Genomic DNA, 20218 nt, shown 5'->3' on the forward strand with positions numbered 1-20218 from the left:
GGACAACTGGCTAGATTGCTTTTCACCATTTTAGATTCTTTGAGTGCTTCAGGTCAGATGGGTCATTGAAGCACAGAATAAAAATCACCTCACTGTATTTTACCAAGTGTGAATTTAGTCCATTTTGGTTACAATACTTTGCCAGCAATGATTGCTTCCTGGAGCAGCATGTAGAAGCACCTTTAAATGTCAGGCAAACAGGAAGTACTTCATGAAAGTAGGTCCTTACCGTGAGGAGAGTAACATTATTTTGGAGTGCCAAACCTCATGTGCCAACCCTTGCTACTCTATCTTGAGAAGTAGTATTAAACTGCCAATCACCTATACATCTGTGTGGAAGGATCCCAGTGTAAGAGAAAGGAATAATGGCCTATAAGCTTGATGCTTACTCCAAGTATTCATAGTTCACTAAGGTACACACTAGGAGGAACTCTAACACTGCTCTTTTTTACCTTAAAAGCCATTGGCAGCTCAATGATGTAGAGATCAACATAATCTAGCTGCAAAATCTTTAAGGTCTTCTCCAAAGTGGGGCGCACCAGCTCTGGTGGGTGACATGTATTCCACAACTAGGGAGAGAAGAGGAAGGAAAAGATAGTTAGGAACTTTCATTTTTGGTCTCTTGAAAACTACAAACTGAAGTTAAAACAACATTATAAGCAGGTTGACATGTAGGGCTGCTGAGAGTTGGCATTGGGCCCTCTCCCTAAATTTTCCTACAAAAAAATTACTGTACTGTATAGTTTGTTTTGTCATAGCCTGAGACCTCTGGAAGCCTGGGCCCTGGGGATCTTGCCTCCCCCAGGCCTGTTGACATATACAACAAGTTATACTTGCCTAACATTCTCACTTCTTCTCAGATAAGCTTCTACTTTAATGCTTTAAGTAAAATTGCAGAGTGTACTACTACTAGTTCAGTCTAAAACATATATCCTTTATTACTGCAATAAAAAGGTTCTCAAGACATTCCAGGGAAGGTTGCTTCAAGATGCTGTACTGCATTTGTTGCAGCAAACGGTAGCGTGGGACACTCTCAACCATAAGAGAAAGCAACTGATGACAATCATCTGAGAAAGGAAAAGTGAAACCAGGCCAGCTTCACTGCAGGTGAATCTCACTTTAAAGGTGAGTCTTAGGGAGACAGAAAGGGAGTGAAGGAGGATGGAAGACCAGCTTGGAAGTCTAGGCAGGGGGATGAGGAGACTAAGAGGAAGCATGAGGAAGATTGGAGTAGGTGGATCTGAACTGGCCTGAAAAGACCAAGTAGGGGAGAATAGATAAAGGGCGTAGCCAGGAGTGATAATGGGAGCTATGCACCTGAGCTGTCTCCTAGCTTAGGTGAGCCAGGCATAGTCCTGAAAGTATAGCCAACCTCACCTTGCAATAAGGGTCTACTGCAGACTCACTACCAGTTTTCTGAATGGCTGCAGTGTCAAAACCTCTGTACAATTTGACTTTTCTGAAGGTATAGATCAGGTCCTAGTGATTACAGAACCAAGTCTTGACTTCATAGGATGTTATGCAGATTTTAGAAGAAAAAACGGTTTAGGAGAACTCTTGTCTAGCAGAGGCTAGCAACTGTGCTAACTTTCTTTCATAGATCATGGAAAATCTTGAAGATTCTCCTCTTTTTGTGATCATTGGAGTATGATCCAATGATCATGCTTTAAGTAAATGCTTTAAGTAAAATTGCAGAGTGTAGTACCACTAGTGGATCCAATGATCCACTTCGTACAGGTAATATGCTGTACAAATTATGCTCTTTTTACCTTTTTACTACTTTTTATCTGACTACTGTTTTTATGATATGTGTTAATATGCTTTTATCTGTTTTTAAATTATGTTTTTAATCTGTTTTAACCTGTTGTAAGCCGCCTTGAGTCCCTTCGGGGAGAAATGCGGGGTAAAAAATAAAATTATTATTATTATTATTATTAATAGCCACAGGCCAACAACCACCAAAAAAGCTGCCAATTAGTCCGCTGTCCAGGACATCACAGATGTCCTCTCAGATGTCCTAGGACATCCAGAATCATTAATTTGGTATCATGAAAGAAAAGATCCATTGGGGTAAAAGAGGAGTCCCAAAAGCAGCAGCAGCTAAAACTCACACAAAAAGCACACAATCTGTCAGCAATTGGCATGGGAAAAACCCTCAGATGCATGTTTTTGTCTTTGAGAAATCTGCCAAAGTACAGATGCTGATGATTTCAGCCAGCAAATGTTTTATGACTGTGCAAAGTCAGTATTCCATGGACTCTGGCATTTAATGAGCTTATTCCTTGCAAGTAAGGTGATAACGTTGGCTGCCCAACTTCAGATCATGCACAGTTTTCAGAGATCTTGCTTTCAGGAAAAGAACCAACTAGACAGCAAGGTTTTTTTCACAGTGGAACAGGAATCCCAGTCTCAAAACATGTTGCTCGAGGAAAGGAAGGGTTCTTTTCCCCATTTATATGAAACGTTGTGAAGGGCGGTTTGGGGATATTTTCATTCATCTTGGACTACCTGATCCTATGTTTTGTGATTCATAAAGAAGACCCAAAGAGGTTACCTTGGGTTTGCTTCCAAGTGTGCTTAGAACTAGGGCTGGCCCAACCATAAGATTGGGTGCAGTGGCTGTTTGGAGCAAAAGACTGGGGGAGGCAATGAGCTGGTGTGTTTGTGTGTGGATGTGGTGCCGTGAACACTACACCCACCTGCCACTTCCCCCAGCCTGCTTCCTGTCCAGATGCACTGATGACTGGGGTGGTGTGTCAGCCTTCCTCCTCCAATGTTTCTGATGAAAATCATGGTGGTAGTGCTGGTGGAGGAGAGGAAGGCGGTTGTTTCACTCCTCTTCCTGATTTGCTCCCCTTCTGGTCATCTTCTGCCCAGAAGATGATCAGGCAGCTCTCCCCCCACTATTGCCACTTCTTCTGTGTCCTCCTGCTTCACTGTACCTTCTCCAAATATGCTGGGCAATCAGGAACTCCATCATGCTCCTCCCCTCCAGGCTACTTTGAAAAAGGTGAGCAAAGGAGGAGAAAGAGGTGGAAGAGCGGGGCTGGGGCCAGGATTCGGTACTTGTGCTGGATCCTATCCCTTGTCTTGGGCAACCCGGGGCAGCTCTGGACTGCTCAGGTCTACACTACCTCTTGAGGTGGTGCAGATTCGAGTAGCCCCATTGGGGCTGCTATGGCATTACCCAGGGTAAGGGGAGTCAATTCCCTGTGCCCCGGGTTGAGCCATCGGCAGCCCCAACCCTGCTCTGGATGCAGAGCAGGCCAGCTGGCCTGCCTACTCCAGGGCAGGTTCGAATTGGGCTGTGAGTCACCTTGGGTCAGTCACAATTTCTCAGCCTAACCTACATCACAAGGTTGCTTAAGATGCCATGTACACCCCTGGCAACCTCAGAGGAAGGATGGTATAAAAAAGTGAACAACAAAGACACCTTGACCTTGCAACAGCCAAAAAAGGGGTCTCCCACGAGAGGCAATGGTATTGAACCCTTTAGAGCCCTCAGCTTATTCAGGCTCAGAGTAGCCATAGGTACCCCCACAGGTCTCGTGCTAGACTTGTTGAGTATGATGAGGCATCTTAGGCAGATGATAAGCTGGAAGCGATATTGAGAAAATCAAGGCGGGAACCTATAAAGCCAGGTGATTCACAGAAATGCCCAGGCTGAATTCAGCCACAATGCTTCCGGTCCTCCAAAACTCAGCACACACTCCTCCTCTCACACTTTTGACTTCATGGACAACTTCCTGATTTAAACAGAACAGCGAGCTTACCACCTGAGCTTGGAAGTCTTGCTCAAAACTATAGTTTGAGCATCACTAACAAGCGATGGCTTGATCAAAATAGGAAGTCCTTACAGCAGTGGCGCAGCTGCCATGGAGGTAATGCAATAAGTACTGCAGCACATTGCCACCACCGCCCAGAATGGTTCTGATGGTGAGTGAAGGGGCCACTTACACAGTATATTTGAGCACCTACAGTATTTACTATGCTGCCGCCCCCTGTAGCTACACCACTGCCTTACAGCCAAGGGCTCCTTCCAAAGCCAAGACTGTGAGGATCAGAAAGTGTCATTTCTAAATGCAGCCCCAGAGCAATGGGTTGCTCCCAAGCTGTGCTGCTACAGATTCAAGAGACGCATTTGCAGTTCCACAATTCTATCCTGCAGAACATCGGTGACGTGGAATGTTTGTGAGAAAGCAAACTCATTACTGTCATAAAGAAAATTCCAGAAGTGTTTTTCAAGTGCATATGATCATAGCAGTTGGTACAATTGACCCCTGATCAATGAGCTACCAGCTGTGACCCCATGGCCATCAACTGAGCAAATGATTAATGAAATGAACAGAGATACTGCATCGCCAAGGAATTTGTCCAATTGCAGCTTTTTCCCCATCCCAACAGATTCCCCGTCAATGTCTGGGAAAATTATGCAGAACTGGCGTTTGGCGTTGGGACAGTTTGGAAGCTGTGATAAGGGGCTCCACAGAACAGTTAAAAGGGGCTCTATTCCAAAGCAGAGGGTAATTGATCCTCTCTGTATCACTTGCAAGTACTTTCCTGGTGTTGCTTATCTGTCTACACTTCTGAGTTTCAACTTTAATCCACAGTCACACACCACAGCTTAGGGCAGTGTTTCTCAAACTGTGGGTCGGGACCAACTAGGTAGATCTCTAGCCAATTTCAGGCGCGTTCCCATTCATTTCAATGTGTACTTTATTTTTAATATACTAGACTTGATGTTACCATGGTAGGTGACTGCATTTGGGGAAATATTACAGACCTGTACTTTTAACAGGCTACTATGTATATACTTTTAACAATGAGAGTCAATGGGGCTTACTCCTGGGTAAGTGTGGATAGAACTGCAGGGTTTGGGGAATGTTTTTTAAACAGCCCAGCAACTGCTTGGGAGGGTTAGGAGGGTTCTTTATTTTAAATCAATTTTTTAACTTAAAGTTTTGAATTTACTGACTAAGGGCGCAATCCTAACCCCTTATGTCGGTGCTTTCCAGCACCGACATAAGGGCAATGCAGCTCTGAGGGAAGGGAACAAACATTCCCTTACTTTGAGGAGGCCTCCGTGAGTGACACCCAACTGCAGGATGCAGCACACGTCCCATTGGCACCGCTATGCCAGTGCTGGAAAGTACTGACCCAAGGGGTTAGGATTGCACCCTTATTTGATTAAGTAATTAGATTTGATTTTGTCATATAGGAGGCACTAAAAATTTTCCTGCTTGATGATGCCACTCCCAGCCATGACATCACTTCTGGGTTAACTACATCACTTTCAGTGGATTCCGACAGACTGTCATTCTAATAAGTGGATCCTGGTGCTTAAAAGTTTGAGAACCACTGGCTTAAGGCCAACAACCCATGCATCATTTTCACAATCGCACAAGAGAAAGCAATTGATGAGGATTCCTCACTTTGCCACAATAAAATATGTCTTCACGCTTGACTTTTCCTTCAGCAATTTTCTCCCGGATGGCCTGTCCCACTTCATGCTCATTGTAATACACAAAAGCCCCGTCAATATGGCGGTAACCTGCGTCAATGGCGATCCTCACAGATTCTGCACAAGTGCCTTTGGGGGTCTGTAATGAAAAGAGAAACAGAGTGAGAAAAAAAATTCATTGCTTTTTTTCTTCTTAATTTCTAGCTCCCCATTCCACTTTTCACATCTCCCCACATCTTACATCTCCTCATCGTACAATAAGAAGACAAAATCTCAAAAGCCAGAATGAAAATAGAAGCAAAATTTCAATAAAACCACATTTATAAAGCCAGTCAGGGGCAGCATATAGAAATCAGTCTTCAGCCCTGAAGACTTCTGTAGTAGCTGGAAAGAGAAAGAACTGAATTGGGGGGGGGGGGAGATGTCTTAGGAAGGGAGTTCCAAAGGGGAAGTGTCCATGGAAAAAAGCCCTTTTTGTTGTAGATGCCAGTTTCTGAATAATGGCATACAAAAAGATAGCATTCACATTTCCAGGCAATGAAACTAGGGATTCATTTATTTAATTACAGTAAAAGTTCTGTATCTGCAATTTTTCAAAATGGAGATTTGTAATATCTCCCAAAGACTCTTGCTGTGTCTTCTAAAAGCTGACCAAGAATTGATGTATCAGGACATTAACTCCTGGTGAGCTCTAGAAAGGGGGCAGGGCTTTGGCCAGCCAGGCAGAAGCTTGCACAACTCTTCTGGTGAGCTGGTTGGTGGGCTGAGAGATCCTGCAGATCAATGGGTGTGGGACTTGGTTGGCCCCACCCATGTGAGGGGTAGGAGATGGTGGATTGGTGATATCTGGCCATGGAGGTGTAGGACTGAGTCCAGGTGACACCTGACCTGGCCAGGGAGGGGTGGGGCTGAACTCAGTCCATGGACCTCACGCTGGTCCTAGGGGAGGCAGCAGAGGAAAAGACAAGGGGGAGGCCAGGAGAAAAGACTGAAGGGCAGGAGGTGTGGCTCAGTTGGTAGAGCTGCCGCCTTGTATACCTGAAGATCTGAGGCTGCCAGTTCGAAACAACTGGAAGTACCCAAGAACTGAGGATACGCTGATATACTGATGAGCTGACCCCAGGTGGTAGAGAGGAGTTGTGGAGTGTGGGAGGCGAAGGGCCACAGAGAGGCCAGACCAGGAAGGAATCCAGCTGGAAGGAGGAGTTCTATGAAAGACTAGAACTATTCAATTGTAAAAATCCCTACAGGGGTTTTGAACAGCCTGCCTATGTAAACCGCCTTGGATTAAAGTCTGAGGAGAAATCTGATGACCAAAGAAAGGCAGTATAAATACCTGTATAAATAAATAAATAAAGACCAGGAGGAAGGGGTAGGACAATGAGGCAGGGTAGAAGGAGGAGGGAAATACAAGGGATGAAAGAAAGTCAAGGAAAGGAAAAAGAGGGGCTATGGGAGAAAGGCCTGAGGTAGGAGCTTGGATGTAGAGGCAGAGGGGTGAGCAGTTGGCACAAACTGTTATACCTTGTAAGGAAAAGCCAGGGAGAAAAACCTCAGGGAGCCTGACCTGAAGCCCATGAGAGTCTGGGACACCCTAGTGGGGCAGCAAGCAGCTTGGGGTCTGAGGTGCCCCTGTAGACCCTATCTGGAGCTGAATTATAGGAGATGTGTCTCCACGTAAGGGGCCAAGACAAGGCCTCCTGCTCAGAGGAAGACTGAAGAGATTCCAAGGGGAAGGAGGAAATGACCCCCATTTGGTGCTAACACCCGGACAGACATAACAAAAGTGGAAATTCAAAAGGTATGTATGGTGTACTGGCTGATATGTCCCTTGGGAAAGTGAATACCCTATGGGTAGACTTCCCAATGGGAGATGGAGATGGCTTTGAGCTAGCTTTTATAATGAAAAGATATGGGTATACACAGTGCTTTTTTTGTAAAAAAAAAAAAAAAAAAAAAAAAAAAAGGTGCAGGAACTCACAACTTGTTAATCTTTTATTTATTTATTTATTTATTTATTTATTTATAAACCATTTTTTATTGGAGAAATAAAATATTTTTAATGTGCTTCCCCCCTAAAGATGAACTTACTTCTGAGTAGACATGCATAAGTTTGGGCAGTCAGTCTCCACATCTCCTTCCCCCTAGCTACTTTTTCTACACATGGGGAAAAATACTGTACAGGTGTATTTTTCCCATAATTACAGGGAAAAATACTGTAATTATGCAGGGGATGGACAGAGTGGATAGGGAGATGCTCTTTACACTCTCACATAACACCAGAACCAGGGGACATCCACTAAAATTGAGTGTTCGGAGAGCTAGAACAGACAAGAGAAAATATTTCTTTACTCAGCGTGTGGTTGGTCTGTGGAACTCCTTGCCACGGGATGTGGTGACAGCATCTGGCCTGGACGCCTTTAAAAGGGGATTGGACAAGTTTCTGGAGGAAAAATCCACTACGGGGTACAAGCCATGATGTGTATGCACAACCTCCTGATTTTAGAAATGGGCAATGTCAGAATGCCAGATGCAAGGGAGGGCACCAGGATGAGGTCTTGTTATCTGGTGTGCTTCCTGGGGCATTTGGTGGGCCGCTGTGGGATACAGGAAGCTGGACTAGATGGGCCTATGCCCTGATCCAGTGGGGCTGTTCCTATAAGAACATAAGAACATAAGAACAGCCCCACTGGATCAGGCCATTATGTTCTTATGTAGGTGCACTTGTAGCATGTAGTATGTAGTGTGGCACTACTGCAAGGAGAGGAAGCAGTGAATGGATTCCAAAAAATGGCTTACATGAGTTCCATGTAGTAAAATTACTCTAAGCAACTGTGGGAGTGAGAACAAAAAAGGAATTCTTACACGAGAGGGGTCCTTAGGTGCACATAGAAACAGCTACATTTGCAAACAAGCAATTAAATATGGTTTAATTCAGGTATCAGAATACTCTGTGTCTTCGGGAAGGCGCTTGGCATGCAATTGTATGTTCTCTGCTGCCCTGAGCAGCTGCTGTGCGTTGCTGGAGAGAAGCTGCAAACGCTGGCTGGCAGAGGGCATGCTTGTTGGGGAAGGATGAGGAGGATCTCTGGCAAGGCTGGACAGCACGTTGTACACATGTAGAATCCCTTTTCACCTGCCCTTTGCATGTGAAAATGGGTGCAGATATATATCTGTGCCAGGATTAAGAGCCCAATCCTAGGTATGTCTACTCTGAAGAAAGTCTTGTTCTAGTCAATGGAGCTTCCTCCCAGGAAAGTGCCTAGGATTGCTGCCTAAGAGCCCAATCCTATGCATGTCTACTCAGAAGCCCACTTTAGTGAATGGGGCTTACTGTGGATAGGATGGCAGCCTCAGGGTCCAATCCTGTGCCTGTCTCCTCAGAAGTCAGTCCCAGAAGAGGCAGTGGGGCTTCCTCCCAGGAAGGTGTGGAGAGGACTGCAGCCTCAGAGCCCTTCCTCTGCCTGACTACTCAGGCTGCAGGGCTATGACACTTTCCCAGGAGTAAGCCCCATTGAACACAATGGAACTTACTTCTGAGTAGACATGCATAGGCTTGGGCTCTCAGGCTGCAAGGCTATGACACTTTCCCAGGAGTAAGCCCCATTGAACACAATGGAACTTACTTCTGAGTAGACATGCATAGGCTTGGGCTCTCAGGCTGCAAGGCTATGACACTTTCCCAGGAGTAAGCCCCATTGAACACAATGGAACTTACTTCTGAGTAGACATGCATAGGCTTGGGCTCTCAGGCTGCAAGGCTATGTACCCTTTCCCAGGAGCAAACCCCACTGAGCACAATGAGACTTACTTCTGAGTGGACACGCCTAGGCTCCTGCTGCAGATTGGCAAGGGGGCTGCACTAGCCAGCTTCCTTCCCCTCCTCCTCCACCAAGCCAGTTCCTGGGCGTTCCCTGGGTGCCGCAGCCCGTCTCCCTGGCTGGCTGGCTGTCCGTCCTCCTTCTCCTCGGAGTCTGCGCGTGTCCCCTGCGCCCTCCACCAGCTTGGAAGCTGCGCGGGGAAGCAGAGTGCGGGTGGAGGGGAGGAGGGCTGGGCTCAGGCGAGAGCTTGGAGATGGGGGCAGGAGGGGGTCATTGTGTGGTCAGGCAGGGGCCAGGCGCCCACCCACCCTGCACCCCCCAGCACCCACCCAGCGAATGCCTCTGTTTTGCTCCCCCCCTCCTGGAATGCCTCTGAAGGGGAGGGGCCCCTGCAAGAAGGTGCCGGAACTCCATTCCCCCCCCCCCCGCGTTCCATTAGAAAAAAAGCCCTGGGTATACACATGTTTCACAAGCAACAACTTTTTCTCACTTCATGCTGACATCCTGAGTGAATAGAAGGCACCTCATTAACAGCTCATTAACAGAGCAGGTGGGGGAGTAGAGAAGCCTTTGGGGAGGGCAATAATCCATACAGAATAGACAATGTGGAGCAACAGGATATGTGCAGGCAGGCTCTGCCTTGATCTACACACATGAGCTATAATGTACGCAGAGAAATCCTTCAAGTACATCTCTACATGCAGAGGATTCTCTCTGTGTGACTGAGAATTCTGCCTTTGTAGTCAAGCCTTTCTGCACATTATAGACAAACATATGTAGGTCACTGGCAGAGCTTACTGCCACAGTATTCATTCTACTACAGGAATGACTGCCTGAAAAGAAAAGTTTACATCCACCAGATGCAGGCACAAGAATCACTTTCACTTGCTTTTGTCTTACCCTTAACCCATCAAAAAGCCTTTGATGGAGCAGAATGGCCTCATTGTGTGAAAGTTCTAAAGACATTCTATGTTGAGCCAACATTGTTGAAACCAATTAGTTGTATTCTTACTCTGTGATAAATGGGCTTCTAGCCGATGATTTTGTAGGAGGAGGAAGTGAAGGTTCAAGAAAGCAAGTAGGTATATACAGCACGAGTATTTTATCATCTCTCCTCTATATAAAAGTATGCAAGGCTATATTTTAGAACTGCAGAGGCTCCGTTTCACCTCCATTAAGCTGTGGTGAGCCACCAAAACCAGCCAGGTGAGCCACAGAATCCTCACAAAAAACCTGCTGCCCTTTACAAAGTATAGGATCATAATCCTAAGGGGGATCTGCAGCTAATGGCTCAGTAGCTCAAGGGAGCCACCACTTGAAAAAGTCTGGGAACTGCTGTGTCAGCATATATTATCTACACTCCAATGCTATGCATGTCTACTCAGAAGCAAGTCACATTGAGTTCAATGGGGCTTACTCCCAGGAAAGTGCACACAGCCTAGAATGTCTTCTTAAGGAGCATACCAAAACCTGCAGATTTGTCCTGTCATGTTCTATACATATTTTCTATTTAAGCAGTATTTCAAAATACATACATCCAATACCGGTATGCATTCACAGCCTGTTACCATTACATGCCTAGTCTCCAACAATCATGATCTAAAGTTATTTATGACTTCTTGGCCTTTCAAGAAATCCTCCAACGTACTTTTCCTAGGAGTACAAGTCTTTTCACCAACTAAGGTGTATGGGAAAACTAGAATTGTGATGTGCCTCTGCAGGGCACCAACATTTAATATGTGGTGGCATGGCTAAAGATCAGCACAGACTGACCCCTCCCCCATGTCACTATAGCTCCCAAAGGAGAAAAGGTAATGAGAATGCACCTTGTTGCTCAGTCGAATCAGTCGAATACAGCCATTGGGCCATTGGTCCATCTAATCTAGCATTATCTCCTCCAACTTGATCTTCAGGGCACCAGACAGAGATCCTCCCAGTTCTGCTACCAGAGATCCTTTTAGCTGTGGATACCAGGGGATGAACATGGAACATTCTACATGTGGGTCATGTGCTCTAGTTAGGGGCCTTCCCCACGTTGAGCTGTATTAGCAGATCAGGTCCAGGAAGGAGGATAGGATATTGTGCTGGTGCTGCCAATTCCACTTCCTCACAGGCCCAATCTTGCATGTACACGCCTGCCCTCCCCATGTCCCCTTACACCCCCTCCCCACCCTCCGCCACCCCTGTGCTGCACAGTGGTGGACTCAGACAGGAATTTTATCAGGGGGTACAGAGTTTATTTTGGGCCCCTTCCCAAAGAGGGAGAGCTGAAACAGAATGTGGGGGTTGCAATGGGGGTAAAACAGGCAGGAGGAAAGTGGCACCAGCTGGAATAGTCTTTGGAGTCCAGGGCCACAAACCAAAGAGCTACTGTAGCAGGTCAGTTTCCTCCCAGATGTCACACTGTTAAGAAATGTATGCAATCCGGGGCCTGGTGTGTATGGCAGTAGTCGTGGCCATGTGCCCACAGTATTGCCCCCAGCATCCTGCGTGGGCAGTGAGATTGGAGAATGTAAGATCCCAGGAAGTTTCTGGGCCCCCTCCTTTGGCTCCTGGGCCCCCTTCCTGATCCTGGGCCCAGGTACAAATCACCCCCTTACTCTCCTCTTCTAGGCCCTGGGTGGACTTACCTGCTTTAGCAGGTGTCCTCCACTGTGCCAGTGTGCATGGGAAGCCTTAAGTCTTCCTGCCCATGCTACTACTAACTGGCGCACTGGAGCAATGTGCTTATGGCATGTTTGTGATGACTTGCACAGGTGGAGTGAGGATAAGACTGTGTGGTAAGGCTGCAATCCTATTCACACTGTCTTGGGTGTAAGCTCCATTGAACACAATGGTACTTACTTCTGAGTAGACATGCATAGGGTTGCACTGTTAAGCAGCAATTTGAATCTACAGTAGCAATGATGGACCTGCTGTGTATTAGTAACTATCTTCCTGGCAGTGCTGCAAGCTCTGAGCTGGCGGGGAATCGGATTGGGAGGCAAGCCAAATTAGGAGTTCAAATATGGAGATGTGCGGAATCCAAAATAAACAGTTTAGTAAAGGAAAAAAGCACATGCTTCTTTCCTGCACTGTGTGAGGAAGAGATGGGAAAGAGAAGCAGCCCTTAGACTTGGCCAGAAACCATGCAAAGATTGATTTTAGTGCAGCAAAACTTGCTGAAACTCAACTAGAAAGGATCACATGAAAAGCTAGTGTGATGTGGTAGCAGCTGTTCAAGTGTCAGACTAGGCTCAAAAACACCTGGGTTCAGACCCTCAGAAATCTAAGTCCACAAAATTGCTCCTTTTGGGAATTCCAGCAAAAAGAGAGGGCATGTCTTGCACCATGAAGAGCTTGCAGATCAGAGAGAGAGAGAGAGAGAGAGAGAGAGAGAACATTTTGGACCATCCCAAGAGTCTTAAATGAAGGAATTTGCAAAGAAAAGTCTGGTTTCATTAACCCTGAATACGAAAACAAAGCTCTGAGCATGGCCCTTCCAAAACTTGTAGACCAAGAGTTTCACTGTTCTAGCTTAGAAAAACTTGAGTGCTTCTGACACTCAAGCTCAGTGCTTCCCAAACATACCTGGCTAGCGATGCCCTTTGTGCTTCAGACACAGTGCTCGGAACCCAGAAGTGAGTGACAATGACGCAAAATGTGTCATGTGATGACATCACTGGGACTTCACAGGCCGCCCACTGGCCGGCAACAAGAACATTAAGCGAGCTTGTAGGAGGCTCAGTGTGGTGGGCAGAGCTGCTGTGCACAGTTTTTGCAAACTTGGACCCTCTTCCCACTGTTTGCAGGCTTGCTTCTGTTCACCGAACCCGGAAGTGAGTGATGGTGATGTCATGTTGTGTTAAAAGTTTGAGTAAAGCTCTCCATCACCTTCCTTTTCCAAAAGAGAGAAATCTGCTGGATTCCTATTATAGTAACCCTTCCTTTTTCCAAGTGTTCCTGACTACATTTTTAACTCCTTGTGGTTTTTAAGATAGCAATCTTTTGCAGGTTTACCTGGAAATGAACTTCACTGTAATTCAGGCAACTCCCCTTGGCATGAGCAGGTGTAGGCTCCAGTTGTAAAAGTAAATTGAGAGTTGCTCAACCAAGGGTATTTCTTATTGCTCTACTGTATTTGTATTTGTGACAGTAAGTGTTTGTGCAAAGTAAGTGACAGTAAGTGCTTGTGCAAAGAACATTTACCATTTCTAAATGCTTGCTCTGTTGTTGTTTTTTCCTAAAGACTCGGTTCCAAGTTTTAAAACTTCATAGGAGAAATATGCACTGAATGATGCCTGCCTGCCCCGCTCTCTCACGGATGGAATGCATGCTGTATGTTAGGATTCTACCATAAAAATCTGTTCTCACCCCCACTCCTATCATCACTGAGGCCACAATCCTATATACACTTCCCTGGGAATAAGCCCCATGGACTACAGTGTGACTTACTTCTGAGTAAGCATGCTTAGGATTGGGCTGTAAAAAGACTTGGGTCAGATTTACTTGTCCATTTTGCTCAGCACTGCCTGTTCTGACAAATCGTATTCACCAGGGTTTCAGATATGGAACTTTAGAGTCCTGCCTAGAGATGCTACAGTGGAACTTCTGCATGTAAAATATCTGCACAATCTCTGAGCTACAGTGGTTCCCCAAATGAGCACAAATACCTCTCTCAAGCTCTCATGGGCGAAAATGTTACATGCTATGATCGCAGCAGACTCAACAACAGACTCTTATATTTATTCACAAGAGTACATGAAACGTCTCTTGCAACATTGCTTTAAAATCTTGAGGTATCCAAGACTGCAACTTTTCAACTGAAGTTGAGAGAAGTGGAATGACCTCACAAAACCCGAAATCATTTCTTTGCACCTTTCTTGAGTTAGCAACCCCTCACATGCAGATTGAATGTAATGCCTGAAAAGTTGAAGAGCAGGGCACAGAGTCCCTAGTTGACATCATATGAGATTTCAGATTGCATGGATCAGCTCATTCATTGACCCTGAAGATGCAAATCCCACAAGGGAGCATTCTTAGAACAGCATTCTGGCAAAAGAGGGAAGTTGTACAGCACATTTGCCTGGAAAATACCAAACCACCAGCACAACCCAGCTTCTAAGGGAAAAATAATGCTGGCAACCTTCACAAAGAAATAATGGTAGCCATGAACCAAGAGGCAAAACTGAGCCTTCAAAAGTGAACAGAGCTCAGAAATGTTACATAAAAGAATGTTAAACCTGTGCTATGTGTACCTGATCTGATCAGGCCGAGTGGCAAATAGCATAACTAGGAAGAGAAATGCAGCTTGGCTATGTCTAATATAAATATTCTGCATCACTGAGCATGCAGGCAACATACAAGGGCAGCTTCATATTGTTGAACCATTGGTTGATTTAGCCCTAGACCAGGGGTGCTCAATAGGTGGATTGCGATCTACCGGTAGATTGCGAGGCAAAATGAGTAGATCACGGAGTGCTGACCCCCCCTTCAGGTGCCTCTGGGAGGAAATGCCGGGAGTAAGGCCCATTGTACTCAATGGGGCTTACTCCCAGGTAAGTGTGGCTAGGATTGCAGCCTCACAGCCTAATCCTAGGCATGTCTACTCAGGAGTAAGTCCTGTTAGACTCAGTGGGGCTCAAGGTACACCAACATACATTGTACACATAAATGTTATATGTTATGATGGCGCGAACATTGTAAAAAAAACTCTGGTAGATCTCCGGGTCTTGCTGGGTTTCAAAGTAGCTCTCGAGCCAAAAAAGTGTGAGCACCCCTGCCCTAGACCATCTCTCCGATAGGCAGCTGCTCTCCAGCGTATCAGGTGAGGGCTCTTGCCAGCACCTATAACTCATGGAACCTAGGTGATGGATCAGGTACACACAAGGCATGACCCCTCTCCATAGTAGGGTAGCCAAATCTTGAAAACAAAACCCAAGAATTCTGGTATGGTGGTAAGGAAGGAGGAAAGAGTCAGAGGCGGATCCCAGAGAAGGTCCAGGGGAAAAAAACCAGGAAGTAAAGCCTGAGGATTGAGTCAATCAATGGATATCAGCCCAGAAAGCTATGTGTCTTAACTGTGGCAGAGGAAGGAGAAAGGCTTTGCCCTTAACTTTTCTGGCAACTGGCCCCCAAAGCTAATCTATACCATTTTTTTAAAACAATGGCCAGTTGACAATTTAACTGCCCGGAAACACCATGATACATGGGCAGGTACACACCTCTCCACTGCTATTTGTGAAATAAAAAATTAACCCATTGGGTAGAGCTGTTTTCCAAATGGACATTTTAACTGTCTATCTTGATTGTGCTCATAAAATTATTTGTTGGTGCAATACAGATATAAGCACAGATAGATCCCAGATATATTGCTTTGTAGGAGGTGGCCCTAAAAACAAGGTTCATTATTAAGAACATAAGAAGAGCCCCACTGGATCAGGCCAAAGGCCCATCTAGTCCAGCTTCCTGTATCTCACAGTGGCCCACCAAATTATTCTTGGCAGGATCTCCCTGGTTATTTGATCAGGGCTAGCACAAAATTGCTGAGTCTGCAGTTCCAAGGGCACTCTGTAACTTTTCAGAACAGATGCACCAATTTCATAAGAGGTCCTTTTGCGGTCTCTCTCAGTTGTAATTTCCTTCTTGTGAGCCAGCAGGCAATGACCGCAGGGGCTCGGCCTTGTGGGGGCGGCAAAGGAGATGCTCTGATGGGTAAGTGTGCTTTGATACCTGGCAGAGCCATGTCAGACCTACAGGGCTGGCTCTACATAGTAATGAGGCATTTGTCAGTCTTTCAAAGCAATTTCTCCCTGCCCCCCCCCGCCCGTAGCAGGACGATTCTCACTTTGCAAAGGGGCACCCCGAAAGATAGTATGAAAGACGTCTTTGTTTGCAAATTCAGCCTCTACTGTGGACGCCTCTCCTGAGTGCGCCTACCCACCAGAGGAAATCCTAGAAAGCATAATGCAGCCACAGCCACATCACAGAGAGCTTTGGCGAGATTAAGGAGTGGAGGAAGTTCCCCCCTTCCCCTCATTTCACACATGAGTTTATTTCTACCGCATCATGTGTTCTAATTAAAAACAACCAAATGGGTTTAGATTAAGAGGCGAGGATGGGAATCAACTACAACTATTTTCGGGTATTTAAAAGGCACCACAAATCATGGCACAAGGGAACTGATATCCCCCCCATGGGGGGGAAGAGTATGTGACAGTTTCCACATGACTGAAGTGAAAATGAGAGGCAGCAGCTTAATTACACAGCAGCCCAGGGTTGTGGAAAGCTTTTCACCACAGTGCCCTAACAAAATTGCCATGGTAGAACATAGAGTGGGTGGCTGTGAGGTTTCAGGCATCTTCACACACATGCACCAGACCACAGCACACCTACAGGGCGGGCGGGAAGATGGAAGGGGAACTGTGCAACTTATCGTTCATCAGGAGCTAAATGTTCACCAGAAAAGCAGCCCCTGATCTTAACAGCCTGTGCCTGATCTGCAAACTTGAGCAGGTGAGAATTTACACCCCACTGCTATAAAAAGTCACACCTGCCCATTTAATGTTTATTATTTCTTACATGCCAAAAAAAATGTGCTTCATAGAAGTAAAATGGGCAGCCCAACCCTAACGAAATTCCCACACGATGATTCAGCAGTGCTGGCGCAGGCTGTGCTACATCCTGCAGGGCCATTTCGGCTGCTGGTGATTTCCTTGAGTTTGTCCCCTTGCCCCCAGGTAAGCCCCAGTGCTGCAATGGGTTGATCCATACCTGCACCAGCAATATCACTGGTGCAAGTTTGAGTTGATCCATGTCGGGGGATCAGGCTGGGAAAGGGGAACAGGATACAGTGCACGTGTCTTTCTTTGTCATGATCTGAACGTGACTTTACCCAGTCTGTCAAATTCAACAATTTGCTGTCTGAAGGTGGTGGTTGGGGCCTGAATGAGGGCTAATAAACTGAAATTAAATCCAGACAAAACAAAGGTCCTTCTGATCTGATCTGTGATGCAGGTCTTAGGTCCTCAGTGTACTCTGGATGGGGCAGCCTCTAAAAGAGTGAGTGTGCAGCCAAGGAGTCCTCCACAGCTGGTGTTGCATCACCAAGTAGCCACAATGGTCGGGGGGCCTTGACTGTTCCTGAGTCAGTTGGATCTGGCTATGGTGGTCCATACCCTAGCGACATGTTCAGATCAGGGTTCTTCAACCTTGGGGTCAGGATTCCACTGGAGTCACAAAGCCTCAGTTGTAGGATTGCAGCAACTTATGTGTATGAAAAAGGTTGATGACCACTGGACTAGAGCACCACCAGGTAAAGGGGGAGGCATCAGGTCCCAGGAGATTGTGTCCCAGTCCTGCTCAGGTTCTTAGCAATTGTACTAAAATAGATTTCACTTGTGCCAGGCTTCATGGTAACCTTTTCTGTTCACTCTTATAAGAATATTTAGTTACAGTGAGCAGTGCTGGGAGGGCATTATGGGAGCAGGAAATGGATGGCAATGGGGGTGGGAGGATAGGATCCTGGGAGGGGGCAGGATTGACAGTGGGTTCTCCAGTTTCCTACTCATTTATTTATATACTGGGGACATGGAACAAAAAAGATTGAAGACCACTGGTTTAGATTACTGCTTCCCAAACTCCTACAAGGGAGTTGGGAGCACCATAACTGCATATCAGGGGGGGCAATGGCAGCAACACAATCCCCAAGATCATGCAGGGGAGGGGGTTGCTTTCCATTTACCTGAGGGAGCACCACCCCCTGGAGGGTGCGAGGACTCCTGCAGACCCCTCTGCAGGGCTCCCCAAGCCTTTGTAACAATAAAAAGTGTCTTATATGCAGATGATGCCATAATCATGTCCTAGACCCCTTTGGGTTTAAAATGCCTTTTGAAAAAGTGTTTGGAGTACTTATCAGAAAACCGTTTACAGCTGAATTTTGACAAGTCTAAAATACTTGTGTTCTCTAGAATGTGGAAAATGTACAATTGGCAACTAAATGGACATAAATTAGAACAAGTTAAACAGTTTAAATACCTTGGTCTAAATTTATATTATAATCTGTCCTGGGTTACGCACCGGAAAAGCTAACATTAACTCTCAGTCCATCGTTCGCTTTTTCTTTGCAAGAGGTAACCATCACGTGCCAGCAGCTTTGAAGACCTTTAATGCCAAGGTGATTTCCCAATTATTTTATGGAATTCCTCTTTGAATTGGGGTTTTAAACAATGCCCTGGAGTCTGTCCAAGGTAAATTTCTGCGAAAAATCTTGGATCTTTCGAACTGTGTAGTTTATGCAGTCTTGTGCCTAGAAACGGATCAAACATTCCTAGAAACCAGGGCCTGGCTGATGGCCATCAAATATTGGCTGCGCATATATTACAACTATGACCCTAGAAGCTTGCTCTACATGAAGTTCCTTGAATCTGATTGGGCCCTTGTTATAACCCTTTTGGAAAAGAAAATTAAGTCGATCTTTTGAATGTTTAGGCTTGCTTCCTTATCAAGAGGCATTTCAGTGCATCATATGCAAATTTTTTGATAGCGAAAGGCAGGATCTTTATAGCATGGCAAACAGAACATGTTCCCTGTTGAGATTCCTATTTTGTACGGTCAAACAGCCTCATATCTATACTCGCTGCACAGTTATCAAACAAGGAGAGCCTTCTCCCCTGCTAGATTTAATGTGCTCCCGTCTGCCATTCTTTTTGGGAAATTTAATAAGATAGCTCATGCTGAAAGGCGATGCCCTTGTGAGCTGGGATGTATTGAGATCATTGTCCACTCGATTCTTTATTGTCCCTTTGACACTGAGATTCGTCAAAGATACTTGGTTCCTAGATTGGGAATAAGAGGAGGATTTACTGATGTGGCAAGAATACGCTACCTCGTAACTGACCTTTCTGTGGAAATAACCGACACTGTGGCAACTTTCCTGTATCCTTGAGCTGAGCAATCAAGAAGTCCATTTGCTTCCTGGTTGACCAAATGTATATAGTTACAGATTTGTCTGTTTTACATGCCGATAAAGGATTCTATTCTATCCCAATAAAAAGTGATTGAAAACCATTTCCATTTCACTTAACTACTGAGGTGATCTTTTTTAGCCTGCTTATGAGTTGTTAAAGCAACTTTTATGGTTTTATTTTATCTACTTGTATGTTATTGTTATGTTGGTTGGAAAGTACTTATTTTTATATATTGTATTTTATACAGCTGTTTTTATTATTTTTAATTATGTTTTTATTATGCTGTGCACTGCTTTGAACCATGGAAAAGAAGCATAGCTTTTTAAAAAATAAAAATTCTCTGACATACAGAGCTGCACCACCCCAAATAAACCAATATATGCCCTTCCCTTTCCATATATTCATTGATTCTTGATACCGGATGCCAATTTTAAATGAGTGCTAATTTGAGCATTAGATCTGAAGGTTTCCTATTCTTTCTCTAGATTTACTTTTTTTTTTTTTTAAGTATGACTTATGAGAGACTCATAAGAGAGATGAAAAGGGTATTTTGGAGCATTTTTATCTTTGCTAGAATCCTGGTCTTTCTAACCTCTAACATGCTTATAGCTCAGATCATTTCATGAAAGTGGTTGCTTTTGACTCTTTAATACCTCACCTGAAGCCACAGTCCTTTGATTTGTGGAGCCCAAAAGCTGGAACTGATTAGCACAAAATGAGGCCCAGGTCCACCTAAACTTCCTGAAACCCTAGGCAGATTTTCACCCCCTTTGTTTCTTACAGTTTCAAGCCTTTGATCTCCTTCCCAAACAAGGAACAGAGCACTGGTTTATTTTTTTAAGTGAAAAATGAGTGGATTGGATTGGAAATTGGGGGATGAGAGAAAAGCTCCAGACTTGAAACAGGCACCATTCCAGATTTTGAGGGAGGGGACAAGGGAGTCCAGGAATCTACTCAAGAAAAAAAGGCAGTTCTTCAAAGTGGCGTTT

The 20218-nt window shown here is 45.3% G+C and overlaps 1 protein-coding gene across 1 annotated transcript in view; it reads right to left on the bottom strand.

The window, feature by feature from the left end:
• AKR1D1 (aldo-keto reductase family 1 member D1) overlaps nucleotides 1-20218 on the bottom strand; it is a 55127-nt gene that overhangs the window by 20173 nt on the left and 14736 nt on the right. Inside the window, exons 2-3 of the mRNA XM_066633199.1 lie at nucleotides 5433-5600; nucleotides 453-569 (exon numbers count right to left, since the gene is read on the bottom strand). Of these exons, the coding sequence (XP_066489296.1) occupies nucleotides 453-569; nucleotides 5433-5600 (285 nt within the window). The remainder of the gene's footprint in view (nucleotides 1-452; nucleotides 570-5432; nucleotides 5601-20218) is intronic.

This window comes from Tiliqua scincoides, chromosome 7 (genome assembly GCF_035046505.1).
Source record: "Tiliqua scincoides isolate rTilSci1 chromosome 7, rTilSci1.hap2, whole genome shotgun sequence".
Lineage (NCBI taxonomy): Eukaryota > Metazoa > Chordata > Lepidosauria > Squamata > Scincidae > Tiliqua > Tiliqua scincoides.